At 42.3% G+C, this 27,205-nt stretch overlaps 1 protein-coding gene across 7 annotated transcripts in view; it reads left to right on the top strand.

Annotated features, from left to right (window-relative positions):
- Positions 1-27,205, top strand: part of LOC144494916 (transducin-like enhancer protein 4) — a 169,716-nt gene that overhangs the window by 106,242 nt on the left and 36,269 nt on the right. For all 7 annotated transcript variants that reach the window (XM_078214513.1, XM_078214512.1, XM_078214511.1 and 4 more), the window contains one exon: positions 810-826. In XM_078214513.1, the coding sequence (XP_078070639.1) occupies positions 810-826 (17 nt within the window). The remainder of the gene's footprint in view (positions 1-809; positions 827-27,205) is intronic.

The raw sequence follows: 27,205 nt of genomic DNA, 5'->3' as shown, positions 1-27,205 counted from the left end.
ACCACAAATATAGTGGAATCACAAAAAGCAAAACCATATCCACTTGTAGGTTTTGCAAATTCGTAGGCAAAAAAAAGACACTTTGTGCAGTTGGAAAAAATAACTTTACTATCGTTCCCTTTACTTTCCCTTTGCTGTGCACATCCATTTGTTGAACTCCATGGTCCCTTTAAGATTACCAGGTCATGCTTTATCATGCATCTAACTTAAAGGGACCAGTGTCATGCATGACCTGTTTGTATCTTGTTTTGTTGGAACAGGATTGCTGCATAATTGCACATCCATGAAGCTAGAGGAAACAGTGCTGGCTACCATACTGCAGTCGCCCTGTCTACCCTGTCACATGTTTTACAGCATTTCACTACTTATACTTCTTACGGTATTTGCAAATAAATATTGTGGGACCAATTTTAACAAGCTGGTGGTTTTTGAGTGAGTTGAAATCTTATCCTGTGTATCTGAGAGGATGGGAGAGACTACAGATTCATCATCCCTCCTCAACCCCCAGCTCTATTTTTGTGTTGAACTATGTTGGGTTAACTGAGGTACTTAGCACTAGAAAATGACCAAATATTTACTTACACTGCACGGTCTGGAAGTTGGTTTTGAGCTCACATTGGTGAAAACTGGTCATTATCTTATATAATGAAGCAGCATAACTGGTGGTTGGCATAAAATGATGATGATGATAACAGTGGCTTGTTTTTTCTTCCAACCTCACCCCCTCCCTCCCAACCTACGATTTTTCCTCAATTTGTGTCTTCTTGCAACCGTGTCATTTTTTAACGATGTGGCTTCCATGGGAACAGACAGAGACTCAGTAAAGGTAAGTTTCAACTGTATTTTATTCTACTAAAGGAATTAAAAATAAGATCTGTTGATGACTTTTTGCTTTTTGCATTTTGGTTTTTCAGTTATATCTTCCTACATCTTCTGATATTGCCATAGTATCATATCTCTCAAGAATGCTTTGGTCAGCAGCATTGCAAACATTAACTTTAGACCAGTGCCTATAGACATTTTTATATATGAGGCTACATATCAAGAAACCAATGGTTCCTTAGTGGGAAATCCATGACCACATAGAACCAGCTCTTTCCTTTTTAGCGTACCACCACACTGTTGGCCCATGTTGGTGGGTGAGTAGGAAATAAATGTTTGTTCTTCTTGCCTTTGAGGTTAGATCCTGGGAGCTGGGCAAGCTTGACATTATGGAAGGTGTGTACTTAACCTTTCTTAGATTTTAATGTGCCAGTGATGGGAGTGTATTGAGCAGCTGCTGCCAATGATGCACAGAAAAACAGCTAAAACTGCTTTATTCTGTTTCTGGTGTGGGTTAACTGGCAAAAACTGGCTTTTTAATTGACAAAATTCATGTCCAAACTAAACAGCAATTAGTTAAAATTGTACTTAAATAAAGTATTTTGCCATAAGATTAAGGCTGGAATTCTTGGCTGTTCGCTGGTGGCGGATCCGCCGGCAATGCACCCCTGCCACGGGTTTCTCAGTGGCATGGGGTGGCTACAATGTGAAATCCTATTCACAGCGGCAGGCCGAGAAGATCCCGTTGCTAGCGAATGGCCTCCTGCTGCCGGGGAACTCATTGATGGGAGGCTGGAGAAATTGGTCTAAGTGCTGGTATTTGATCAAAAGTAGCTAAGTGTGACTGCTTCATTAAGATGTGACTTAATGAAAGTGTGAATATATTTAAAGGAAGAACTTGAATTAATAGAGCAACCTATCGCTGTCTTTGAGGCATCCCAAAGTGCTTTAAAACCAATTAATTATTTTATTTAACAGTGGTGGTGTGCCACCTTCTTCAACCATTGCATACATCTGATAATGTGCACCCACAGTATTGTTAAGAAGGGAGTTCCAGGATTTTGATGCAGTGACAAGTGAAAGAACAGTGATATAGTTCTAATTCACGATGATGGAAAGGAACTTGCAGGTAGTGGTGGTCCCAAACATGTACTGCCCATGTCCTTCTAGATGGTAGAGGTCATGGATTTGGAAGGTGCTTTCAAAGCAGCCTTGGTGAGTTGTTGATGTGCATCATGTATATTGCACACACTGCTGCTGTGGTGTGTCGCTGGCAGATAGCGTAGATGTTTAAGTTGGTGAATGGGGTGCCAATCAAGCAGGCTGCTTTGTCCTAGATGATGTCAAGCTTCTTGAATGCCAGTCAGGCAAGTGAAGAGTATTCCGTCACACTCCTAACTTGTGCCTTGTAGATGTTGGACAGACAGGAGATTAATTACTTGCCACACAATTCCTAGCCTTTGACCTGTTCTGGTAGCCACAGTATTTATATAGCTAGTCCAGTTCAGTGTCTGGTCACTGGTAACTCCCAGGATGTTCATAGTGGGGAATTCAATGATGGTACTGCAATTGAATATGAAAGGGAGATGGTTATATTCTCTCTCGCTGGAGATGGTTGTTGCCTGGCAGTTGTGTGGTATGGATGTTACTTGCAACTTATCAGCCCAAGTCTGAAGGTTGTCCAGGTCTTGTTGCATACGAATATGGACTGCTTCAGTATCTGAGGAATCATGAATGGTAATGAATACTATGCAATCACAAGCGAACATCCTGACTTCTGACCTTATGATTGAGGAAAGATCATTGGTGAAACAGCTGAAGGTAGTTGAGTAGGACACTACCCTGAAGAATCTTGCAGCAATGTCCTGGAACTGAGATGATTGACCTCCAACTATTGCAACCATATTTGTGGATTAAAATGCAGCTTTGAAAATGTCACTTTAGTGCAATTGGAGGGTTAAAATAATTGATACCATAAAGTTAGTGATTGTTTTATAAGAGTTAAGCTGTGGCAGGTTATTGATGCATGTATTTTCTTTGGTTTAAATGATTTAAAATTAGCTCCAATACTTGAACAACATGTTTTTGTGATAGCTCAAAATCTCTTAAATGCTTGGATCATGTGTCATTTAGTTTTTAAGTAATCTCGTTAGTAATTTGCATGAGCGATAGGAAGACTGTCAGTAAAGGAGGTGACAGGTACTGTAAGACTACTGTTCTGATGTAAAAAAACTAAGCTGTGAAGAATAGAGGTGGAGCCCAATCTTTACACACTTTGGAAGCTTTTATTTACAGAAATACTCATTACAAACATACACCTCCAAACCCAATTGCCTCAATTTGAGTCTATCCCTGTATATAGGAGCCCAGGTGAATCCCCTATTAATACTCACCACTGAACATAATTAAGTGCTCATCTACAATACAATTATATAGTATAATTAACAGATTCCCTTATCTCTATTTAAGTAAAGGGTTTGTTTGTACAGCCAAAATCTTCAGAAAAAGTTGAAATAAAAATAAACTTCCATATTCTGTACAAAGCATTATATTGAGAGGTGCTCCTCTATACCCCGAATAATTTCTTTATACATTTATTTTTTAGTGAAACAATCTGACAGTTAGTGGCTTGATTTCACCTATTCAATTTAGAGATTTCCTTTCTCTCCAGCATTTGCTCCAACAGTGCAGAAGGAAGCCATTTGGCCTATTGGGTCTGCACCGACCACAATCCCATCCAGGCTCTATCCCCATAACCCCATGCATTTACCATAGCTAGTTCCCCTAACATTAAGGGGCAATTTAACACAACCAATCCACCTAACTCGCGCACCTTTGGACTGTGGGAGGAAACCAGAGCACCTGGAGGAAACCCACGCGGACACGGGGAGAATGTGCAAACTCCGCACAGACAGTGCCCAAGCTGAGAATCGAACCCGGGTCCCTGGCGCAGTGAGGCAGCAGTGCTAGCCACTGTGTCGCCCCTCTAATTATACTTTTGTGCAAATGTAGCTTTAGACAAAGTTTTATCTTTTAAAAAATAATTGAAATAAGAAAATTTTAAAAGTTTCATGTAGAAGTAGAGGCATTTCTTTCCACTCTCCGCATATCCAAAATATAGTGAGCTCAAAATTCATCCACACCACACCCACAACCTGCCCACAGCCATTGTGGTGGATGTAAGCAGCACACAAATTTCATGCAGCCACCTCGTTGATTTGTTTACAGCATAGACACAAGTGCTTCCCTCATGTTTCTGGCTGCTTTTGTATTTAGCAAGGAGCTGAGCAGCATGAGTTAATAGCAGCCTGTGCATCCAGCCTTCTGTTCTTAAAGGTAGTCTGTTCCTCTTAATTGGAAGCTGCATCAATTAAAGTAGGCCACTGCTAAGTATTATTGCTACAATTGTAAACAAGCAAAATGGAATACCAGGAGAGATAGGCTTCCAGAGCCACGGATGAGCTGGGAGGGCAGAGGTTGGAATAGCACCAAGAGGCCCCAGGAACCATCCTTAAACAAGATTGGAGGCGGATGGCCATGGATGTTAATTCCTGGTAACAATGTCAGAAGAAGTCTAATGACCTCATCTGAATGGTCAAGGTGAGTGAATAGATCTTCACATGACATCTCTTACCCAATGGTCTACCATCTTCTCGCATTGCTCAATACACCATACCACCTCCCCCCAGCCCCCCCCCCCCCCTCCCTTTCACTCAGACCTTGGCACTCGGGACTCACTCCTAATATTCAGATATTTCACCCTCACACACCTTCCAATCCTGCCAGATTCACACTTACCCCTCGTTGCCTTCATACACAGAGGACAAGGAAAAGCACAGCACAGGAACAGGCCCTTCGGCCCTCCAAGCCTGTGCCGATCATGATGCCCTAACTAAAAGAAAAGCCTTCTACCCTTATTCGGTCCATATCCCTCTATTTCCTTCCTATTCATGTACCCATCCAGATGCCTCTTAAATGTTGCTAATGTTTCTGCTGCCACCACTTTCTGGCAGCGTGTTCCAGGTACCCACCACTCTTTGCATGAAAAACTTCCCCCGCACATCTCCATTAAACTTTTCCCCCCTCTCACCTTAAACCAGTGCCCCCTTATAATTGACACTTCCATCCTTGGAAAAAGCCTCTGACTATCCACCCTGTCCATGCTTCTCCTCGGCCTCCGTCTTTCCAATGAAAACAATCCTAGTTTATTCAACCTCTCCTCATAGTCAACAACCTCGAGACTAGGCAACATCCCGGTGAACCTTATTTGCACTCTCTCCAAAGCTTCCACGTCCTTCTGATAGTGTGGTGACCAGAACTGTGTGCAATACTCCAAATGTGGCCTAACCAAGGTTTTATGTAGCTACAACATGGTTTCCCAACTCCTGTACTCACTACCCTGGCTGATGAAGGCAAGCATGCCGTATGTCTTCTGAATCACCTTGGCCACCTGTGTTGCCATTTTTGGGGAACTGTTAGGGAATACCTCCAGAAATGGGAGGTACACCATTCGAATGCAGTGTGACACGATCTTCATTCTTCCCCTTTTTCTTTCAGGACAAGGTGGCAGATGATTGAAGGATTATAGAGCAGAACAAGCAGAGGGGAGGATGGGTGATTGGGGTGGGGTGGGTTGGGGGGAGCAGGTCAAGGATCTATTCATCTCCTGAAATCTACGGAGTAGATAGGTCTTCATGGGCAACCTGTAGCATTGGGATGATGGCATGTGACTGCCTTATGCCTCTTCTGAACTCCCAGCTCACACTCAAGCTGTTATTTGGCATGGTGAGCAAGCTGCAGGTGATGTGACCATAGGCGTTTTGATATCCACCCCAACCTTCTCCTTTTTGACTTTCTGCATTCAGGCACCCTAGAACTGCTGTGTGCTCAGCCACCCAGAAAGAAGAGGAGAGAAAAAAAACACAGGACTGATGAATGAGCACATCGCTTGATCTGATAGTCAAAGTTATCAACTTAGATGCTGGCATTGAAGTACCGTGGAGATTAGTGTAGAGTTGGGATCAACACGTGATTTGTCAGCTGCAGCCAGGCCAGGGGTAAAGGATAACTCATTTGTCAATTCTCTGGCCAGCATAGTCGCACACAAATTCTGCTACAGATGATTTGGATAAGTCCTCAGTGGGATTGAATAAAGGAAAATACTGATGGGCCTGTAGACCTATAGGCTAGTCTGCCAGACAGTCTCCTGTCACTGTCATAGTAAATTGCAAGGAAAGTAGGTACTTGCATTTGTCTAGCACTTTTCATGACCACTGAACCTCCAAGTGCTTCAAAAGCATTAAGGATGGGTTGACGGGTTATGTGCCAAGGCTGCAATATATGGGAGCATCTGGATGCCATTGCAATCCAGGGCAAGCACACCTGCAGCAATTGCTCGAGGGGCCTTGGTTCAGAATCATTGATTTGGAAGCCAAGCTGCAGATACTGTGGTGCATCAGGAAGGGTGAAAGTTACCTGGATGTTTTCTACCAGGAAAAAACATTTTTTTAAAAACGTTTTCTACGAGGGGACATAGCTTGAAATTGAGGGGTGGTAGATATAGGACAGATGTCAGAGGTAGGTTCTTTACTCAGAGAGTAGTAAGGGTGTGCAATGCCCTGCCTGCAACAGTAGTGGGCTCGTCAACTTTAAGGGCATTTAAAGGGTCATTGGATAAACATATGGATGATATTGGAATAGTGTAGGTTAGATGGGCTTTAGATTGGTTTCACAGGTTGGCGCAACATTGAGGGCCGAAGGGCCTGTACTGCGCTGTAATGTTCTATGTTCTAGGAGGCAGTCACACCACTTAGAATAAGGTCTTCTGATTTGGCCAGTGATCCGGGACCTAAGGGTGTGACTGCAGGTGAGGCAGGTAAAGGGACCTAGAGTGCTGGTGCCTCAGCTTTTGCAATTTTACAACAGGTTTGAGGTTCTTTAAGTTTGTTTGAATGAGAGTGTTCGCTGCAGGGATGAACTCTTTGGCCATGGTACAGGAAGCCATTCAAGTGGGAGGAGCAGAAAAGAATATGTGGTAGTAGGAGACCGAATACCATGTGCAATTGACACTATTCTCTGCAGCAAAGAGCAAGGCCGTGATTCTCCAATCCCTCTGTGCTAATTTTTTAGTAAGAAGTTTAACAACACCAGGTTAAAGTCCGACAGGTTTATTTGGTAGCAAAAGCCACACAAGCTTTCGGAGCTCTTAGCCCCTTCTTCAGGTGAGTGGGAATTCTGTTCACAACAGAGCTTATAAAGACACAGACTCAATTTACATGAATAATGGTTGGAATGCGAATACTTACAACTAATCAAGTCTTTAAGAAACGAAACAATGTGAGTGGAGAGAGCATCAAGACAGGCTAAAAAGATGTGTATTGTCTCCAGACAAGACAGCCAGTGAAACTGCAGGTCCGCTTCATCCTGGACCACAATATTTTCACCTTCAACAACCAGTTCTTCATCCAGACACACGGAACAGCCATGGGGACCAAATTCGCACCTCAATATGCCAACATCTTCATGCACAGGTTCGAACAAGACTTCTTCACCGCACGGGACCTTCAACCGATGCTATACACTAGATACATCGATGACATTTTCTTCCTTTGGACTCATGGTGAACAATCACTGAAACAACTCTATGATGACATCAACAAGTTCCATCCCACCATCAGGCTCACCATAGACTACTCTCCGGAATCGGTTGCATTCTTAGACACACGCATCTCCATTAAGGACGGTCACCTCAGCACCTCACTGTACCGCAAGCCCACGGATAACCTCACGATGCTCCACTTCTCCAGCTTCCACCCTAAACACGTTAAAGAAGCCATCCCCTACGGACAAGCCCTCCGTATACACAGGATCTGCTCGGATGAGGAGGATCGCAACAGACACCTCCAGACGCTGAAAGATGCCCTCATAAGAACAGGATATGGCGCTAGACTCATTGATCAACAGTTCCAACGCGCCACAGCGAAAAACCGCACCGACCTCCTCAGAAGACAAACACGGGACACAGTAGACAGAGTACCCTTCGTTGTCCAGTACTTCCCCGGAGCGGAGAAGCTACGGCATCTCCTCCGGAGCCTTCAACATGTCATTGATGAAGACGAACATCTCGCCAAGGCCATCCCCACACCCCCACTTCTTGCCTTCAAACAACCGCACAACCTCAAACAGACCATTGTCCGCAGCAGACTACCCAGCCTTCAGGAGAACAGTGACCATGACACCACACAACCCTGCCACAGCAACCTCTGCAAGACGTGCCGGATCATCAACACAGATGCCATCATCTCGCGTGAGAACACCATCCACCAGGTACACGGTACATACTCTTGCAATTCGGCCACCGTTGTCTACCTGATACGCTGCAAGGATGTCCCGAGGCATGGTACATTGGGAAAACTATGCAGACGCTGCGACAACGGATGAATGAACACCGCTCGACAATCACCAGGCAAGACTGTTCTCTTCCTGTTAGGGAGCACTTCAGCGGTCACGGGCATTCGGCCTCTGATATTCGGGTAAGCGTTCTCCAAGGCGGCCTTCGCGACACACGACAGCGCAGAGTCGCTGAGCAGAAACTGATAGCCAAGTTCCGCACACACGAGGACGGCCTCAACCGGGATATTGGGTTCATGTCACACTATTTGTAACTCCCACAGTTGCGTGGACCTGCAGAGTTTCACTGGCTGTCTTGTCTGGAGACAATACACATCTTTTTAGCTTGTCTTGATGCTCTCTCCACTCACATTGTTTCGTTTCTTAAAGACTTGATTAGTTGTAAGTATTCGCATTCCAACCATTATTCATGTAAATTGAGTCTGTGTCTTTATAAGCTCTGTTTGTGAACAGAATTCCCACTCACCTGAAGAAGGGGCTAAGAGCTCCGAAAGCTTGTGTGGCTTTTGCTACCAAATAAACCTGTTGGACTTTAACCTGGTGTTGTTAAACTTCTTACTGTGTTTACCCCAGTCCAACGCCGGCATCTCCACATCATGACTAATTTTTTAGCGCAGCAGGCCGGGAGATTCTTGCATCGGCTGATTCATGGGGTTCACGCATGCATTCCTGTGCCGATAGTGTCTCCCAGCATCGGATTTCTGGCGGCATCAGCTCCACACTGGAAATCGGCGGGTAGGCGTCAAAACCATTTAAATGGTCTTCTCCAGGCCTACTAGCGCACCCCCCCCCCTCCCTTCCCCTGTCAGAGCGGTTCACTCAGCGGGGTTTACTATTGCTCCCCAGGGAACCAGTGGCCCGACCCCACTGAAGTGAAAGGGGGGCCTTGGGAGGGCGGAGGGCCAGCAATCGGGAGGCTGGAAGATGGGCCACAGCGCATGCGCCGATCTTGGCGCTGACAGATCGGCGCATGCGCAGTGGCCCGCTCAGCGCTATGCTGTCGGCCTCTGCAGCAGGAGCAGGCCCTGCCCACTGTTTTATATGATATACACGCTAATGACCTCTGCAGTGTACAGAGTGTGGGAGATTCTTCTCTGAACTCCCACTGAAAAAAAAACAGACATTTAAGGGGGTATTTCAGAATATACAGAACAGATATGTTCAAATGAGAAAGAAAAATGACAAGGGGAGGACCCATCATCTGTGGCTAACTATAAAAGTTAAATATAATATCAAACATAAAGACAAAGCTTATATGGGTGGCAGGTCAGAAGATTAGACAGAATGTGAAAAACAACAAAAAAGACTTGAAATGGAAGGAAAAAAAGAAAACTAGCTAGTAATATAAAACAGAAAAAATAACAAAGTGAGCGAGCATTGGTACTATAGAAACTGAATCTGTGGAATTAATAATGGGAATTAAGGAGATGGCAGATGAATTGAGTAGATATTTTGCATCGGTCTTCACTATAGAAGTTACATCCCAGATCCAGAAATAACTATCAGTGGAAAGGACAGAGGAACTCAAGAAAATTTCAATCGCTAGGAAATTGGTACTTAGCAAATTGTTGGGGTTGTGCGCTAACCAGTCTCTGGATCCTGATGGGCTTCATCCTAGAGTCTTAGAAGAAGTGGCTAATGAGATAGTTGATGCATTGGTTTTAATTTTCCAAAATTCCGGAGATTCGAGGAAGATTCCACTAGATTCCACTAGATTCCACTAGAGGGGCGGCACGGTAGCACAGTGGTTAGCACTGCAGCTTCACAGCTCCAGGGTCCCGGGTTCGATTCCCGGCTCGGGTCACTGTCTGTGTGGAGTTTGCACATTCTCCTCGTGTCTGCGTGGGTTTCCTCCGGGTGCTCCGGTTTCCTCCCACAGTCCAAAGATGTGCGGGTTAGGTTGATTGGCCAGGTTAAAAATTGCCCCTTAGAGTCCTGAGATGCGTAGGTTAGAGGGATTAGCGGGTAAAATATATGGGGATAGGGCCTGGGTGGGATTGTGGTCGGTGCAGACTCGATGGGCCGAATGGCCTCCTTCTGCACTGTAGGGATTCTATTCTATGATTCTACAGATTGGAAAATAGCAAACGTAACACTTTTTATTCATAAAGGGAAAATGTCAGCAGCTATTATGAAATTATATGAGGACACTTGGATAAATTCAAGATAACCAGGCAGAATCAACATGGTTTTGAAAGGAGAAATCATGTTTAACCAATTTATTGGAGTTCTTTGAAGAAATAACGTGCTGTGGGTAAAGGAGAACCAATGAATGTAATATATTTAGATTTTCAGAAGGCATTTGGTAAGGTGCCACATTAAAGGTTATTGCGGAAAATAAATCTCATGGCATAGAGAGCAACTTATTGGCATGGATAGAAGTTTGGCTAGCGAACAGAAAACCGTGAGTAGGCATAAATGGGTCATTTTCTGGTTGGCAAGATGTAATGAGTGGTGCCACAGAGGTCAGTGCTGGGGCCTCAACTTTTTACAATTTATTTAAATTGCTTAAATGAAAGGACCAAAGGTATGGTTGTTAAATTTGCTGATGATATAAAGATAGATAGGAAAATAGGTTGTGAAAGAGGGCATAAGGAGGCTACAAAAGGATATGGATAGGTTAAGTAAGTGGGAAAATACGTGGTAAAAGAGTATGCTATGGGAAAATGTGAAATTGTCCATTTTGACAAGAAGAATAACCTGATTCTTTTAAGTAGCAGTAGTGCTGGGCCTCGCTTGATCTTTGTTGATTGGCAAGCAAATTTGTTGAATGGACCTGTGTGGTCCAAAATTGGGCAACAGTCTTAAATCAGCTGGTGGGACTGTGTGATGTTATCAGACCGTTTCCGCTGCTTTTGGAGCTCACAGGGGAGGCCTGTACAAGTACTCTTCTCAACATGTTAAGCAATGCAGGGTGCACTGAAAGCAACTGATGGTGCAATGCGAGCTCGCAGGATGGCGACCGGATTCCTTATTGCTGTCTCCAGTGTTGCTGCACTTCTGAATTTTACACCTTATTTTTCCTTTCTCTCTCAGAAGAGCTGAATCACACCAGTTACAGTTCCGTGAGGGGAAAAACCCCAAAAAACTCAGATTAATTTAGCTCCAAGTAGAAAACGAAGCTCATTTTGTGGTTTAAAAAGAAAATATTTTTGATATCGGAACTTTAGAGACCCATCAGAATGATTTATTTAAGGATGAAAAGCTTACTGCTAGCATTTCAAGATACAATAGCTTGCTAATTTCCTTAAATGTTTTCAGCAATGCACAAAGTAGCAGTTAGTCTCTTGTTTTATTGATCTGTCGTCTCTTAAGTGGTTCTGTGTAGGAGAGGCTTTTTATGATTTTACACCATGTGACTAATACTGATGTCTAACTGCCAGAATGTGACAATTCCCAACAGCTGCACTTTGTATCCTTGTATAAGATAATTTATTCGTGGAGAATAATGCTCTTTAACATTTAACAGGTAATAAACATCACATAAATTTCCTCTTGCATTTAATTTTTCCCTTTTCTCCTCTACTAATGTGCAAACAGGCATTACTCGTGCTCTAAATAATCATCAATTTTTGGCTTTTTGTCAAGGGGAAATTTCAGTGCAAATTTAAATTAATGATGCCTGAAAATTTTTATAGCACTTTTGAAACCATTAATGTGCAAAGTAAAGGATATGTTGGCAACAATTAGGGTAGGATATAATATGAATGAGTAAAGTTTTCTGTTGCATTGATGTTCTGATGAACTGTTTTAAAAAAAAATCCTTGCATAATAAAAGTTTTTTTTTACAACACAAATCAGAACAACACCTAGAGGATAGGAGGATTCCAAACAAAAAGTTAAAGTTGACCAATTATTAGGTTATTTTACTCATGACTTTAGATGTGATTTAAAGTGGATCTTTCCTAATTATACATTTGATGTAATGATATTAAATTCCTAGATAAAATATATAATGGTGATTGACCATAATTATTTTTCTCTTCCTCCCACACAATACAGTGACTTAATGCTGTAATGTGCCCACAAAAAACTCTTTACTAAAGTCAAAAGTTCATATTTTCAGAGCATTGGCCTATTGTCCTTTCACCATTTTTTTTATTTTCAGGAACTAAAAAGTGTTGATATTTAATTCTTAAAAAGGCTCGCGCAGTTTTCAGGCTTTGAATTCGCATATGCTTTATAAATGAATGAATAAAAATAAAACCATTGCATTAGCCATAGTGTAGGCTGTGCTAACTATTAGTTTTTTTTAGAAGTTTATTTATTAGTGTCACAAGTAGGCTTACATTAACACTGTAATGAAGTTACTGTGAAAATCCCCCAGTCGCCACACTCCGGCACCTGCACGGGTACACTGAGGGAGAATTTAGCATGGCCAATGCACCTAACCAGCACGTCTTTCGGATTGTGGGAGGAAACTGGAGCACCCGGAAGAAACCCACGCAGACACGACGAGATTGTGCGGAGTTCGCACAGACAGTGACCCAAGCCGGGAGTCAAACCCAGGTCCCTGGTGGTGTGAGGCAGCAGTGCTAACCACTGTGCCACCTTGCCAGCACTTATTAAAGATAATCATCACAAATATATATTTAAGGTTAGTGTATAAGAGAAATGTCACAATATATCAGACAAAAGGAAAAATGCATAAAAGCTCAGCATAAAATAGTTTCTATACACCTTTACTTTAAAATTAAAGATTTATATATTTAACCCCTCCCACACTCTTGTTTAATCCTTTTAAAGAGATATTTTCACCCTGCTGCTGAAGAAGCAAACTGAGCAATTATCATAATAGGGTAATCTAAGCTGTAATGATGGCAATAATTGTCTTAAAATTCAGGAGTAATCCTGAATTTAAATGGTGCTACTCCAGTGACATTGTGAATGGAGAAGTGCTCTCGGGAGAGGGAGTTCAGCTTGCAGGGGTTATTGCTTGCCAGCACCTCTGAGGAATTAAATAGGTTAACGGGTTGCTGAGATAGACAAGAACATTTAGGATTAATTAATTAGGATTATGACACTTTACAATTAGTATGGCATTTTGGTGTTGATATTTGCAAAGACATGTTGGAAGCTTGAGGTTGACCCTTCTTGTTCCCATCAATGTCGAAAACCACAACGTCAAAAACTGTCCTTTCAGTATTTTTTATAAATAGCTTTTCGCTCAGTCGTGTTATGCTGTCTGATGCAGCTTTTAAGTCTGCAATTTAAATGGATAGGCCAGCTAATAAGTGTTTTGGACATTGTCTCTTTAGATTATTATATATGTTGGGCACCTAGCGTCTTATTTAATTATACAACAGCAAACAATCATAAAATGGTTCCAGCGCAAAGGAGGCTGTTTGACCTGTTGTGTCCTGCTGGCTTTTCACACATTATGCACAGTCTCTATCCTAAGGTTTGTGCAATTAGTGGTCTTTACCCTGTTACTCCCTGAATTACATCCTTAGTGAATTGGTCACTAGAAAAAAATGTTTTTTTGTTGTTTTAATGGCCCTTCAACCAGTCAGTATTGGCATGTTTGATTCATTGACATAATGAAGTATATGACGGTGACATGACTTTTTTTGTTCATTTTAAATTATCTTCTAATGCCACATAGATTTATTTTACTTTTAGCTGTGCACATCCCACAGAACCTGCAGCCACTTTAATTGTTTATGGGACAATTGAATGACTAAGTCTTTAGATAGAATATTCGAATACATTACTGACTTGCGTCAGGTTACAACATACAGAGATGTATTAGTCTAATATAATATAATTTTAAGTATTACAATAACAATTAACCAGTGTTTTGTTTTGCACATTAAATTTTGTAGAGGAAACAAAAAGAGATTGATAAAAATCCTCCAGATGAGTATAATTTTGCCTTTTTAGAGCTAAGGGTGGAAATGCTGTACTTTACTATGCATTAAAGGATGAAAATCCACGTTACTATGGTAACAAAACTGCTTTCTAGATTGCTTCCTAAGATATCTCAGATGTCTGAATCAAGAAGCTCTCTCTCTGAATATAAACAAATAACTTTTTAGGCAGGTGTTGGAAATCATATGGAAATCCTATTAAAAGGCCTTGTCTGTCAGGAAGCCGTTGCCCACAAAGGGGTTGGTTGTCTGAATGAAACGGACAGAGTTGATTCTCATTAGGTTTTAGCTTTCCCAGGAAATTATTGTCTCAGCATGTTCGCTTTCTCCTGTGAATTTGAATGTAGTCTGTTCTCCTATTGATCTGTTCTGCCTGCCCTCTGTAAATCAACACTTGAACCACAGTAGTCCTTTGAGATTTGTGATGTTTCCCCTGACTGGCCTGGGCCTGCCAGATCCTGTTTGGATTAGAGGAGAAAGCCGAGGTTGTAGGTGCGGGAAAGGTGAAGCTTTTATATCTGCCCAGATGATTAAAGGTTTATTGATATTGTTGAGGATGTGTGTGTTTGTATTCTGTTCTGCAGCCAGCTTTCCTAGTGCTATATTTCATTTGGCACTAAGTATTGAGTAGAACAGGAATAATAATTTATTTGTACTTGCAGGTTTACTATTGTGGGCACACATTCAACAAAATAAATAGTATTTACTATTCAGACTACAATTAATACAACATGTTTCAATGATAGAATTATAAAGAAAAACAAAGATGCACAATTTTTATTTGGGGTGTTGATTATTCTTTTTTTTGATTGGTTGGAAATAAAAAATGCTATTATAATATTGATGAGCAAACAAATTCAACAAAAGCTCCACTATTATCATACAATACTTTTCCGACCATGTGATCCATTTTATATGGCCAATAAAATGCACATTGGTGGTCTCCAGTTGCCCTAGTAACGGACCACAGGGCATGCTGTATGTAAAATGCATGAACATCTGTGTTTTAATCTTTTTAGTTTATTCTTTTCTCGGCACTGATTGGACCACTCAGACTTCTGCCTGTGACATTGCGTGAGGAGGGATAAGCTGCAGAGTTCCCTTGGGCTCTGCCCTAAGTGGTTGGCAGAATGGAAAAGTGAAGTGAGATTTAGCCAGGCAGCATTTTCAGTGGTTGAGGGATTTAGCCTGACGGTGCTCTCGGTGGGACTTTATTAGCTTAGTTTCTGCTACGCAGGGAAATGAATAGAAATTTTCTAGTAAATCTAGGCATTAGTAGGGTTTATTGGTCTGTCTAGAAATATAAGCAGGAGAACTGAAGCAATCACTGTTTTTATATTATAAATTTCTTTGTGCCACCTGCATTCCCTCTGGATTCTGTCCAGATACTGCAATATTGAATAAATTTATCTAATGCTATGGAAGAAATTCATATCTATTGTGTCTATGGTTTAAAATGAATAAAGTATAAATGGCTGTCTGGGAAGTATGTTTAGAGTATTATTAAAACAGCATCCTTAATTAGATAGTTCTTACAGTAAAATATTTTCTGTTGAAACGAAGCTGTACAAAATACTGTAAATGTGCAAGAAAGAAGACTTTGCATCCAAAATCAGGCTAACAATGTGATACTTAAACAATATAATTATGAGGCAAAATTGGCCAGTAAATTTCAAATGGATTCTTTGGTGTTTTGATTTGTCCAAATTTGGTCAGATGTTTTCACTGGTGGGAGAATCTCGAACAAGGGAACATAACTATAAGATAAAGGGCCGGTCATTTAAAACTGAGGTGCTTGGAAGTTTCTTCTCACAGAGGGTGGTGAATCCTTGGAATTCTCTGCCCCAAAGGATGACGGCAGCTTGATCATTAGAAGTATTCAAAGTAGAGGTGGATAAATATTTGGTAGATTGAGGAATAGAGGGCTATAGAAACTAGGTTGATTGGGCATGGTAAATTGCCCCTTTGTGTCCCAAGATATATAGGTTAGGGAGATTAGCAGGATAAATATGTGGCATTACAGGGATAGTGCTGGATAAGAGGCTCGATGGGCCGAACGGTCTCCTTCTGCACCGTAGGAATTCAATTCAATGAGATGGCACAGAAAAGGAGTTGAGGTCAGCATAGAGAGCCATGATCATATCGAATGACGGGACAGGTTTGAAGGGCCTGGTTGCCTATTCCTGCTTCTATCTCTTGTGTTCCTGTATATCCATGGAACCCCAATACTCATTTTCAAAAAAACACAATGAGGTGGTAAACTAAACATTTTGGTGCTTGAGTTGACCAATGGTAATCTCTAAACATTTATACATGTATAATCGTTTCTATTGTTCTGTTGCCTTTAATGTCACTACTTCTGACAGTTGTTTTGAATTGTCCTCGTTATGAGGATATAAGCCAATTTGAAAATATATGTATTGTAGTCACAGTGTAAATCACAGCTTTCTAGTTTATTTCCAAATTTTTATTTTGTTCCTATAGCTTAAGCTTTATAGGATATTTATTTTTATAATCTGAATTTTTTTTCAATTGCAAATTTAATGCAGCACTCAGTGTTGTGTGTGTCCGGGCGTGTGTGTAATGTACAATTGATTTCAACATGCTTAGACTGGGGAGGGGCAATGAGGCAGGGTTTCTGTCTGTGAATACTTGCCAGTGATCACTGTTGGAATGTCTCTGTTAACCCTCCACTCTCAAATAATCCTTTGGTCATCACTGTCCACCGAAAGAATGAACACTTTAGTGATTTACTCTTAGACACGCCACCATGAACCCAGGAAGAGTTGATACCTTCAAAAGAAGGGAAAAAATTGGACGGAAAGATAATTCCTCTCACAAAAGTTTCTCGTCACAGTACATACGTACTGCTATTATTCAGTTATACATTACAGATTTGTATTTCACTTCCATGGTTTAGAAACTGTGCCTGATTTATCAGAAGTTTGATCCAGTTTAACAGCTCTTGTCCCCTGCCCTCCCCATTGCTTTTGGTGCAGTCTGTTCCTCTTGATTCCAATCATTTGATGTCAGGTAAAAATGTGATTTATTAAGATTGTAATTGAAACTGAAGTGTGTGAAATTATTTTCTTTGCACAAGTCATTCTCCAAAGCTTGAATTTTGTAATTCATTCATATTGTGTACAATTTTTTGTGTACTTATTATACTGCCTATATTGTTTCAAGCACATTTAACATTTTTAAAATCACTTGCACTTGCTCTACTACTCTCTCGTTTGGTCATTTCCTATTCATTTTCACAGGTAGTCCGGTCTCAGAATTGATGCTCGTATATGAATACAATACTGCAAGCCAATTATTTACACTGAAATATTCAGATACTGTAATAGAACGTGTAACAAGCTTGCCTGTTACGCATGGTGAAGCACGCAGATAACCAATCATTATACTTTCTTAGCCTGTTGCTGTGGCCATCAGAGTGTAAATTCATTGGATGACTCAGAATTCAGAAGTGAATTTCATTTATTCAACTGCCCATACTGCCTTATAATCCTCCAACCTGCATTTTTAAACACATTGCAAATCAGTGGCACAAAACAAAATAGAAAACATGAGAAAGTCCCAAATTTGTGTCATTGGTTAAACAATGGTTGATGAAGTGGAGTGGACTGTGTGATATCACAGCAGCATTATGACCTCCTCAAGCTATTTCCAATCAACCCCAACTGTTGTTAATTGACAACTGAGAATATTTTCCAGTGGTACAAAATTCAGTATTCAAATGATGCATGATTGAATTAAGTGGTAATTTTCTGAGCGAGCATACAGTGAGGTATATAGTGGAGATCTGGTAGGTTGATTTAAGATGAAGCATAAGGTCAGAAGCGTAAGACAGAGTGTCCTAATTGCAGTTTATTGGCCTTCTGCAAGTAAATTATTGCTATTCAATTAAACTTTTCTTTTAATTGACAATTGTTAAACTATTGTTGCTATCTGAGGTAAATTATGTGTCTCGGACTTCAGTATAAAATGTTCGTTTAATTTTCCCCCAAAACAGTTGCGAATAAAAGTGAATACTTCTGCTGCAACCTATTCTGATAGTTTAGCACAGTTTACCGATCCTAATACTGAGATTGCTAATTAGATAATAGTGAGGCACTTAAAATATGCTGGCTGTTGCAGCTGTGTGCTGCTAGTTTCCCCTGTTTTAATTTCCCCTCACCTACACCCAAATTGACATTCTCCAGCATGTTAAAATTCAGACCATAATAGCAGATTCGTTCTGAGACACTGTTTGTTTAAATTTTCCCATTTCTAGGAAGGCAATTTCTTTTCTTGCACCAAATCAGCAGATTCACGGACCTAGATTATTACTCTTCCCCACTCCCCATGACAGGCTGGAGGTGGTGCAAAATGTAGAAAATAGAAAATGTGTCCCCAACTCGCCACCATCGGCATCCGTTGCTGTTTTTATGTCAGCAAGTAGCATGCCAGACAAATGTCTGACCTAGGGGAGTGTAACACTTTGTTGACATATTTAAATCAGCCTGCCAGATTACAGATGAATTCAGTTATGACTCTGGGAGTGGAAAACGTGACAGGCAGGGTATGTTAATTATGTGTGAGCTGAAATTTCAAAATAACGACAGCAGGTTCAGACTCAAAAATGAAGCAATTGATATTGCAGTGGTGGGTTGGGCATCACACTGTTCTATGCTAGGTTCCTGTTACATTTGCATCCCATGGATTACCCTAAAACTTAGTGAAAGAAACCTTCAAAGTTAAGTCAGCGGCACATGGGAAACTCATGGCACCTACTTCAGCATGTAATAGTCAGTTGTGTGCAGTTAAGTCTGAGATGAACTGTTGTTGTCTTTGACGAATGCTGCAGCGCCATGAGGGTTAAGCAGGAGAATGGCAGCTTAGATGGAGGGTTGGAACTTGCAAGGACGAGTCAGGGTGAGGGCGGTGGGGTGCTGGGGAGATTCTAGTTGGGGGGGGGGGGTGTGGGGGTGGAGGTGGGGCATAGAGGACCTGAAGAGGGCTTTGAGGGAAGACCGCAGTGGGGCTGTGGTAGAAGTATGCAGTGGGAAGGGCCTGGCGTCTTGGGTGTGGTCAGGGTGAGTAGAGCCAGATACTGAGGGTAAACAAAATGAGTGGCTGAAAGGGCAGTGCTAATACTGTGCAAAGTTGGGTCTGTATGCCAAACATAGGATGCTGGCTGGCAGAGGGAACATTTACAGTCACGGGGGAGATCGGTATAGGGACCAGGTCTAATCTGAGGTAAAATTAATAAAAATGCCTCATAGGGCAGGGTCACAGGATCTAATGGCAACTGTAAGGATGATGCAGAAAGAGTCTATAGTCAGAGGTGATATCTCAACAGGTTTAGGCTCAGTGGGGAGAGATGACGGGGTGATTCTCCCAAAAATGTTCTAAGTGCTGAATTGGTGGGGAAAATGGTGCAATTCACGATTGTATTTTCAATGGGAGTTCACACTCAAATCTCCCACACCGTGCACAGTCACAGTCATGAATATCATTAAAAGTTTGGGGGCGGGACCTATTCACGCTGGAGTCTGACAATTACAGAACTCTGCGCATGTGCAGTGACCCCAATCTGTCAGCCTGCACTTTGCTGGCCAGCTTGATCGCTGGCCAGCCCGAGACCCTCGCAGTGCTGTCCATCCAGCCCCTCGCCACGGCCCAATCGCGGCATGCAGAAGCATTCCCGGGTCAGCCCCGACCACCTCCTGTCCCAGAGCACCACAATCTCCAGACACTGTCCGCCCCGATCGCTGGCCTCCCTCCAGCCCTGACCAATCCCCATGCAGTGGGACCCTCTACCCCTACAGATCGCCCCTAGGCCACACCCACAATTGGACCCACCCCCTTGACACTGCCCAATGCCCAGTGGGCAGTGCCAAGGTGCCCCCTGGGCATGGGAAACTTGCCCCTTGGGCAGTGCCAGAGGGCACAGGCTAGTACTGCCAGGGGGCACCACCCCCCCACGCTGCCCAGCCCCCTGGGCGGGCCCCCGATTGCCCCCACTTTACTCCAGTGGGGTCTCCCGCTAGTTCCCCGAAAGTGGGGAGCTACTCTAAATCCTGCCGGAGTGAAATACTCCTGGCGGGGTGGGAGATGCTATCGGGCCCAGAGAATTCAGTCCCGGGCCTGATAATGACATCTAAATTACTTTACAAATAGATTAAAATCACTGACCTGGTTATCCCGCCGGTTTCCTGTGTGGTTCCGACCGCGCCTGCTCTCTGGCAGTGAGACGATGAATGTGCGAATCCCGTGAGTCGGTGCATGCACGCGTCTCCCAGCCCAACCCACCAAAAAATTAGTGGGTCGGATAGGGAGAATCGCCCCCGACATGTCCACCTTTGTTGGGGTGGGGGGAGGTGTGGAGGTTCAAGGGTTATAGAGGGAAGACGTGCAGTGATGCTTGGGAGGATCAAGGAAGATGGGGACATAGTCAAAGGTGGAAGGGAGAGGAAGAGTCCTGGGTTGCCATTCAAGGGTCACTCAGTGTTAGTGGACAGACTCAAAAATATATAGTTGCCAGGGTGCAGATCCAAGTAGGAGGAGGCCAATGTAAGGTGGCTGGAGTTTTGGATGTGGATAATGGAAGGAGAGAAAAGCGTCAGCAGTTTAATGGATAAAACCCTGAACACAGGTGCCCATGTCATTGTCTGCTTTTTTCACTTGGTAGAATACAAATGGGTTTCGTACACCCAATATTCCTGCAATCCCAGGAGCAGGAGGAGAGGATTGACCAAGAAGGGCTCTCACTGATCAACAACTGAGGCCGCAAGGCCAGCAACAGGCAGCACCAGAGGGCAAAGCTGGTCAAGAGATAATCATCCTGGAAAGGATAGAAGAAGAAGGTCACTGGTGCACCAGCACATCTTCAGGACACAAACAACCACCAGATGTCCAAGAGGCAATGCCAGAGATATCTGAGACTGTCCTGGGAAGTGGTCACTGAAATTTGCCGGATTGTGCAGCAAGATCTGCAGCCATGTGGATTTGGCGGCAACCCCCAAAGCAGTGACCCATAAAGTGATTTTGGTGCTTTCTGAGCTCCACTGGCAACATGTGTGATATTTCACTGACAAGCACACCAAAGAGGTGATCAATTCCCTACTCCGTCATGCCAGTAAGTTAATCAGCTTCATCACAGGTGATGAAGGCCAGGGCAATGGGCTTCTTGATCATTTCCACAGAGTACAAGGGGTAATTGACTGTGTTCATGTTGTCGTTAGAGCTCCCTCTGTACGGTGGTATATAACTACAAGTGATTCCAATCTCTAAACATCCAACTGGTCTGGGACCACAGGTGGAGAATTATGAAGATCTGTGCTTGTTTTCCAGGGATATCTCATGACTCATACCTTGTGGAACTCGCAGCTTCCTGAATTTTTTGAGGAACCTGCCCAAATTGACAACTGGATCCTGGGCCACAAAGACGGTACATCCGGACCTGGTTGATGAGGCATCTCCAGACTGCAGTGGAAGAGTTCTACAATACAGCCCGCACCTACACCAGAGCCGCCATCTAACAGGCTACTGGCATATTGAAAATGTGTATCCGATACCTTGACAGGTGCGGAGCATCTCCCACTGTTCACTGATGGCCTATCAGAGAATCTGCAGGGAGGCATCGCTGAATCTGAGGGCTCTGGCATGGGGAAGGGCTTGGGTGTCTTGGGATGATGAGGGTGGTGGTCCCAGGATGGAAACGATTAATGAAGAACAGGGGAGCGATGGGAAGGGGGAAGTTTGAGTGGGCCTGAGAAGGATGATGGGGTACGCAGAACAAATGTCTCAGACTTTTGACAAAAAGAAAAGTGGACAGGAAAGTTGGGCCTTGACGCAGAGCCCTCCCTGCTTGTCCAGGCAGCTCTTATACACCTCACCCGGATCTGCTGAACTGTTATCTGATGGCAAGACCCTCCAATGGAAACCCAACCCACCATGTAATTGCACATACCTGCCGCCAGCCCTTTAAATTCTCAAATGAACAGCATGGGAATGGTATGGCCATGGATTAAATTCCACCCCACAACTAGAACCTTAATTTACATATAACTATTGCAGGCCAGTTTTCCCAAGACCTAAGGAAACCTGGCAGCAAATGGATATGAGCCTTAGAAAGAAATTGCTTTTTACAGCACTCATTGTGGGCCTGGAGATGCTGGAGTGCTTCCCGACTATAGATTGCAGTCTCCCTTCCCAATGCTGTAATCTCTGACTAATTCCCACATCCCGCCCCCCCAACCACAAATTCCAATCTGTAGCTCTCTCCATCCTATTTGCCACTTTCTTCCTCGTCCCTATGACCAAACCCTGATCAGGAGCCAAGCTCCCTACCCTCACCGTTGTCACCTCATTCCCTCCTCTTCCTCACTATCCAGGCTGAATCTGCAATTCCATCACAAATTCAGAGGACCATCCTGAAGGACTATGATCTCCTGTCACTGCTTTTCCCATCATGTAGGTGGCCAGCCTGTGAATTTGGTTAGATGCTAGGCAGGAAACAGAAATAACTTAGTTAGGACCACTGGCCGTGCTTGGTTTTCCCTGCACCCTATCCTTTTCCCCATAAATATTGGACACATCGGGCAGGATCTTCCAGCTACGCTCGCCCCAAGACTGGAAAGTCCTGCCCAATGTCAATGGTCCTGTCCAGCCCATTACGATTCCTGAGGCGTGTGGGACGGGAAAATTCCGCCTGTAGGTTCACTACAGCTGTATCCACGGTTCTTTTTTTCCTTTGTTCCAGCAAACTAGTACCTTCCCTGGATCCAGGCACATTGAAGACTATAGTTTTTGCCCATTGACAGTGAGTGGATGGAAAATCTAGTTCGGAGCATTATCATCTGAAAGAAAATGAGACAATCATTCCACCTCATGTCCCCTAATGGCTTGTCAGGATGACTGCCTGGCAGCTTGAAAATTGTGGTTTCATACACGCATCAGGGAATCCCACAAAGTACCTGTGGATGAACATTACCAGTGCATCATCTATTTTCACCACCCACCTTTTCTTCTCCAAGCACCTCACAATGATATCAATCAGTTTGAAGCATTAAATGCTCCATGTATATCTTGGTGACTGGCTGGCCTAGGTATCATTGCTGGAGTCATTGACAGTGGGATATCAAGCAATGTCCTAACTCCAGTGCCAATTGAGAAAAAACTGCAGTGTATGCAGGACCTGTCTTTCACAAGAGCATGATTCCATTTGGGAGTGGATGTGAATCTCATATCATTCGACTAGTAAAGTGCAGTTTAGTTGCAACACTTCACTCTGAAAACAAACTCTGGAATTGAAGGGAACAGAGATTTAAGACTTTGAGCAAGAGATGATGGGGTGATGTAAGGAAGAACTATTTTACACTGCAAGTATTAATGACCAGGAATTTACTGCCTATAAGCATGGTGGAAGAGGAGACAGTTAATCATTTGAACAAGAAATTGGATGGCGCGAGAGGGAAATAAAATTGCAAGATAGTGGGATAGAACCGGGGAATGGAACTAAATACGTTCTTCTACAAAGAGCTGACATGGATTTCCCAGGCTGAATGGCCTCCTGTGCTTTATATTTCTCTGACAATGATAACATCGCATTTGTTTAGGCCTCATGAATTGTTGTTCTTGCATTCAAAGCTAAATCTCTACATGAAGTGCTATCGAACATCTTCCCTCTCGAGCAAACGAGTTAATCACCATAAACAAAGCAAATCCTGACATTGGTGGACACAGTTACCTGATGATGATTTTTGTTTGGGATGCCTGGAAACCCTTTACAACAAAATGTACAACAAAACAAAAATCAACTCTGTTCCTTTATGTTAGCCCACAAGGTGGCCAGTATAATCAATGTATAATTTACTTGTAAGGCAACTACCCAAAGTTATCTCCATGTTTTTTCCAAATGTTATTGCCTTGGGTCTGTTTGCTCACAGAAAGTGTTTCCACGTTTCCTAGCCTGATGCTGTACATCTAGTGTATTGTGCTACTATTTAATGATTAAGATGATTAATTACTCACTCTTAGAAAAGCTTTCCTGTTCCTTGAATACTTCACACTAAGCTTCCTTCTGGCCAATTCCCAATTTTGAGGTGTGCCCTGGCAAGGCTTATTACCTTTTTTTATTAAATCTTCCTTTTATCTTGTGAATTTTTCAGGTTCAAATGTTAGGTCCAAATTTTATGGAAGCAATTACGGCAAAACTATGTGTTCACTGTGATTGTTCCATTGAAACTGACAGCAATTTCAGGAGTCTGTACCAGTACAGAATTGTACAAAAATCCATGGTCTGAATTTTCCACCTGTAGGGCACGCATACTCGTTGGTCCTGGAGGCGAGCGCGAAATGTGTTCCCAGACGTGCTCATCCCAGAGAACAATTTAATGCTGGCTGGCCAATTAACGTCCATCCAGCATGGAACGCACCAGGGAGGGCAGGAGGAGGGTGGGTGCTGAGTAAACAGAGGGTGTGCGCCTGACCTTTGTGTAAAATTCTGTCCCACAGATTGCTGAGGGTGATTCTACACTCCTCTGGAGGGTGCACTTTTGATGTTCCCTCAAGAATGCAATCTCTAAGCAATCAATAAATTGACAAAAACTTTACATTATTAGTTTCACTATGAAAATCCTTGAAAAAGTTACACCTTTGTTAGGTGAGATAACTGGATTTCTAAATAGTAATAATTTCCTAATTACCACTAAACACCTTCACTGGCCCTGAAATTTTTTTACATTGGTATTTTAGCTTTTATCTAAATCCATACTCATTTATTTTGCTATCTGAAAATTTATGTTTGGAATGAAGTCTGAAGGACTTTTAACTCCCTTGTTTCCTGTTTGTGAGAGTAACTCATTATAATTGAACACTCGCCCTGCTCGCTAACATCACTGCTGTGGCATGCCAAGAGATTCCCTTGACCTGGCGCCAGATTTAAGCTTCTGTCGAGAAAGGGGAAGTCCACAACACACAGATCACTAGATCTTTGTGGACAACTTTGAGGTCATCAGTGAGTGCTGTTGCTTGGCCACTAACTACAAAATCTAGCTCACTAAAATACTTTAAATAGTATGTGTATATATATATGTATCAGTTACTTATATGAATTATTTTTCCTTTTAACTTTTTTGCCTCTTAAAAAGAGTTCCATTCTTCAGTTCATTATCACATAATTTTATAACAATCCTATTAATGTAAATTTATGCTTAAAATTAATTTCAGAACGATGACATACTTGTGCATTTTTTTATTCATTGGCCATTGTAAAATAAATTTCATTTTCCAGTGACATTGGCCGATTTTTGTGCTGACTCTCGCTCTTCGTTTATAGCAAGAAACCAATGCTGTGTGGTCCATCAGTATTCAGTTTAAGCAGTCAACCCACAGGAAAAATTTCAAGAAGGCATTGCTTCATGGTTCAAAGAATGCAAACCACTAAACAAACACTCTATGACTAAATTGTCCTGCATGTTTATTGAAGCAACCGACACAGAATGCAACATTTCCTGTTGAAAAGGGTTTATGCTGACAGTTTTGATCTACCTAGCTATTGGGTTTCTGCTTTCTATTGACACTGTTCCCAACGAGTACGTTCTGAACATGTATTGACAGCTGGGCGGATAATTGTGGGAATTCAGTGTTATACATTAATCCGTGTTTAAGACAGTTCTCCACCTTATTTTGTGAAGTTGTTATGAGGTACAAATGAGAACAAATACAAGGTTAGGAAAACAGGGAGAACCTTGAGATAAAATAAGCTCGACTATATGTAATACCAAGAATGCATAAACACGTAACTATGAAGCATGTCTATAGAGCTGTTCAAGGTGTGTTTATGTTTAATGGTTAGCTTTGTCTCTGCAAAGGCTGCGGCTAAGGTGTAGGTGGAAAACAGTTGTTCCAGATACAAAGTGACTCAACATAGACCAAATGAGCCTACTCTTCCCAGTCTGCTTGCAACCTGAGCATCTCCAGCAATTATTTTATTTCTCACCCCTCTGCAGTTAACTCAGGAATTTGAATATTGACTGAAGAAAAATAAAATTGAGTTTTTGGTGAATTATAATGAACAATGTTACAAACATTGGCATAATTCAAGTTCCCTGATAGAACTAAAGTTAGTCTGAACACAGATTAGTGGCATGTATTGCCGAGCAATCATTTCCTTTCCCTAAGGCTGTGTATTGCAAATAATTAGCTGTCGAAGGTTAATAAACAGTTGGAGATTTGCATGCTTATTCTTTGCTGTGAAAATAAAGCCAAAGTGATTCTAATATCAGGCTTCTCACAATTTCTGCAGTGAGGATAATTCAGGTATATAACGTGCAAATTCTAAACAATAACTTCATTTTATAGCTGTGAATAACTTCTTAATGCCCAACTATTGCCGATTGCCTCAGTTTCAACTGTCAGGATTAAAATATTCTTCAAAACTGTGCCAAATTCATGGTCCCATTTCCCTTGGAAATTAATTTGATTTTAAAAAATTCCAAATTAGAAATGGAACTGCATTAACTCTGTAAAATCAACTGTTCTGAATGACAAAATGAGAAGAACGAATGGTATGGCTTTTCAGCGTATATCTGCATTGCGTTTTGCTGCTGTTCACATAATAGCAACTTGTATGTAAAGAGCGTCTTTGATATGTTGTTTTAAAAAAGTATTTTCAGAAGTATTAATTTAAAATGAAAACAACTCCAGAACCAAAGGCAATGCCTGTTCATGGGGCAACCAACAAACAGCTCAGTTAAAGAGTCAGGTTGCAATTCAATTCTCAAAAGTAAAAGATAGGGATGGAAAGGGTTTTTGTGATTAAATTCTAGGGTGTGCACTTTTTGTAGCAGAAGACTTGGCTGCCAGTAATGGGACATCGGTGATGGTTTACAAAATAAACCAGAGTCAGAGGAAGTTTGGGGATGAAGGTTGTAGAATTGGAGGAACTTAGTAAGATCATAAGAAATCGGAACAAGAGTAGGCCATGCAATAAGATCATGGCTGATCGAATTATGGCCTTAACTCCACTTGCTTGTCTTCCCATAACCCATGACTCTCTTGTTGATCGAAAATCTGTCTTAACTTAGTCTTGCATATATTCAATGGTATAG

The sequence above is a fragment of the Mustelus asterias genome, chromosome 6 (genome assembly GCF_964213995.1).
Source record: "Mustelus asterias chromosome 6, sMusAst1.hap1.1, whole genome shotgun sequence".
Taxonomy (NCBI): Eukaryota; Metazoa; Chordata; class Chondrichthyes; order Carcharhiniformes; family Triakidae; genus Mustelus; species Mustelus asterias.
The sequence above is the reverse complement of the archived record's forward strand: the minus strand, read 5'-3'. Positions and strand labels throughout refer to the sequence as shown.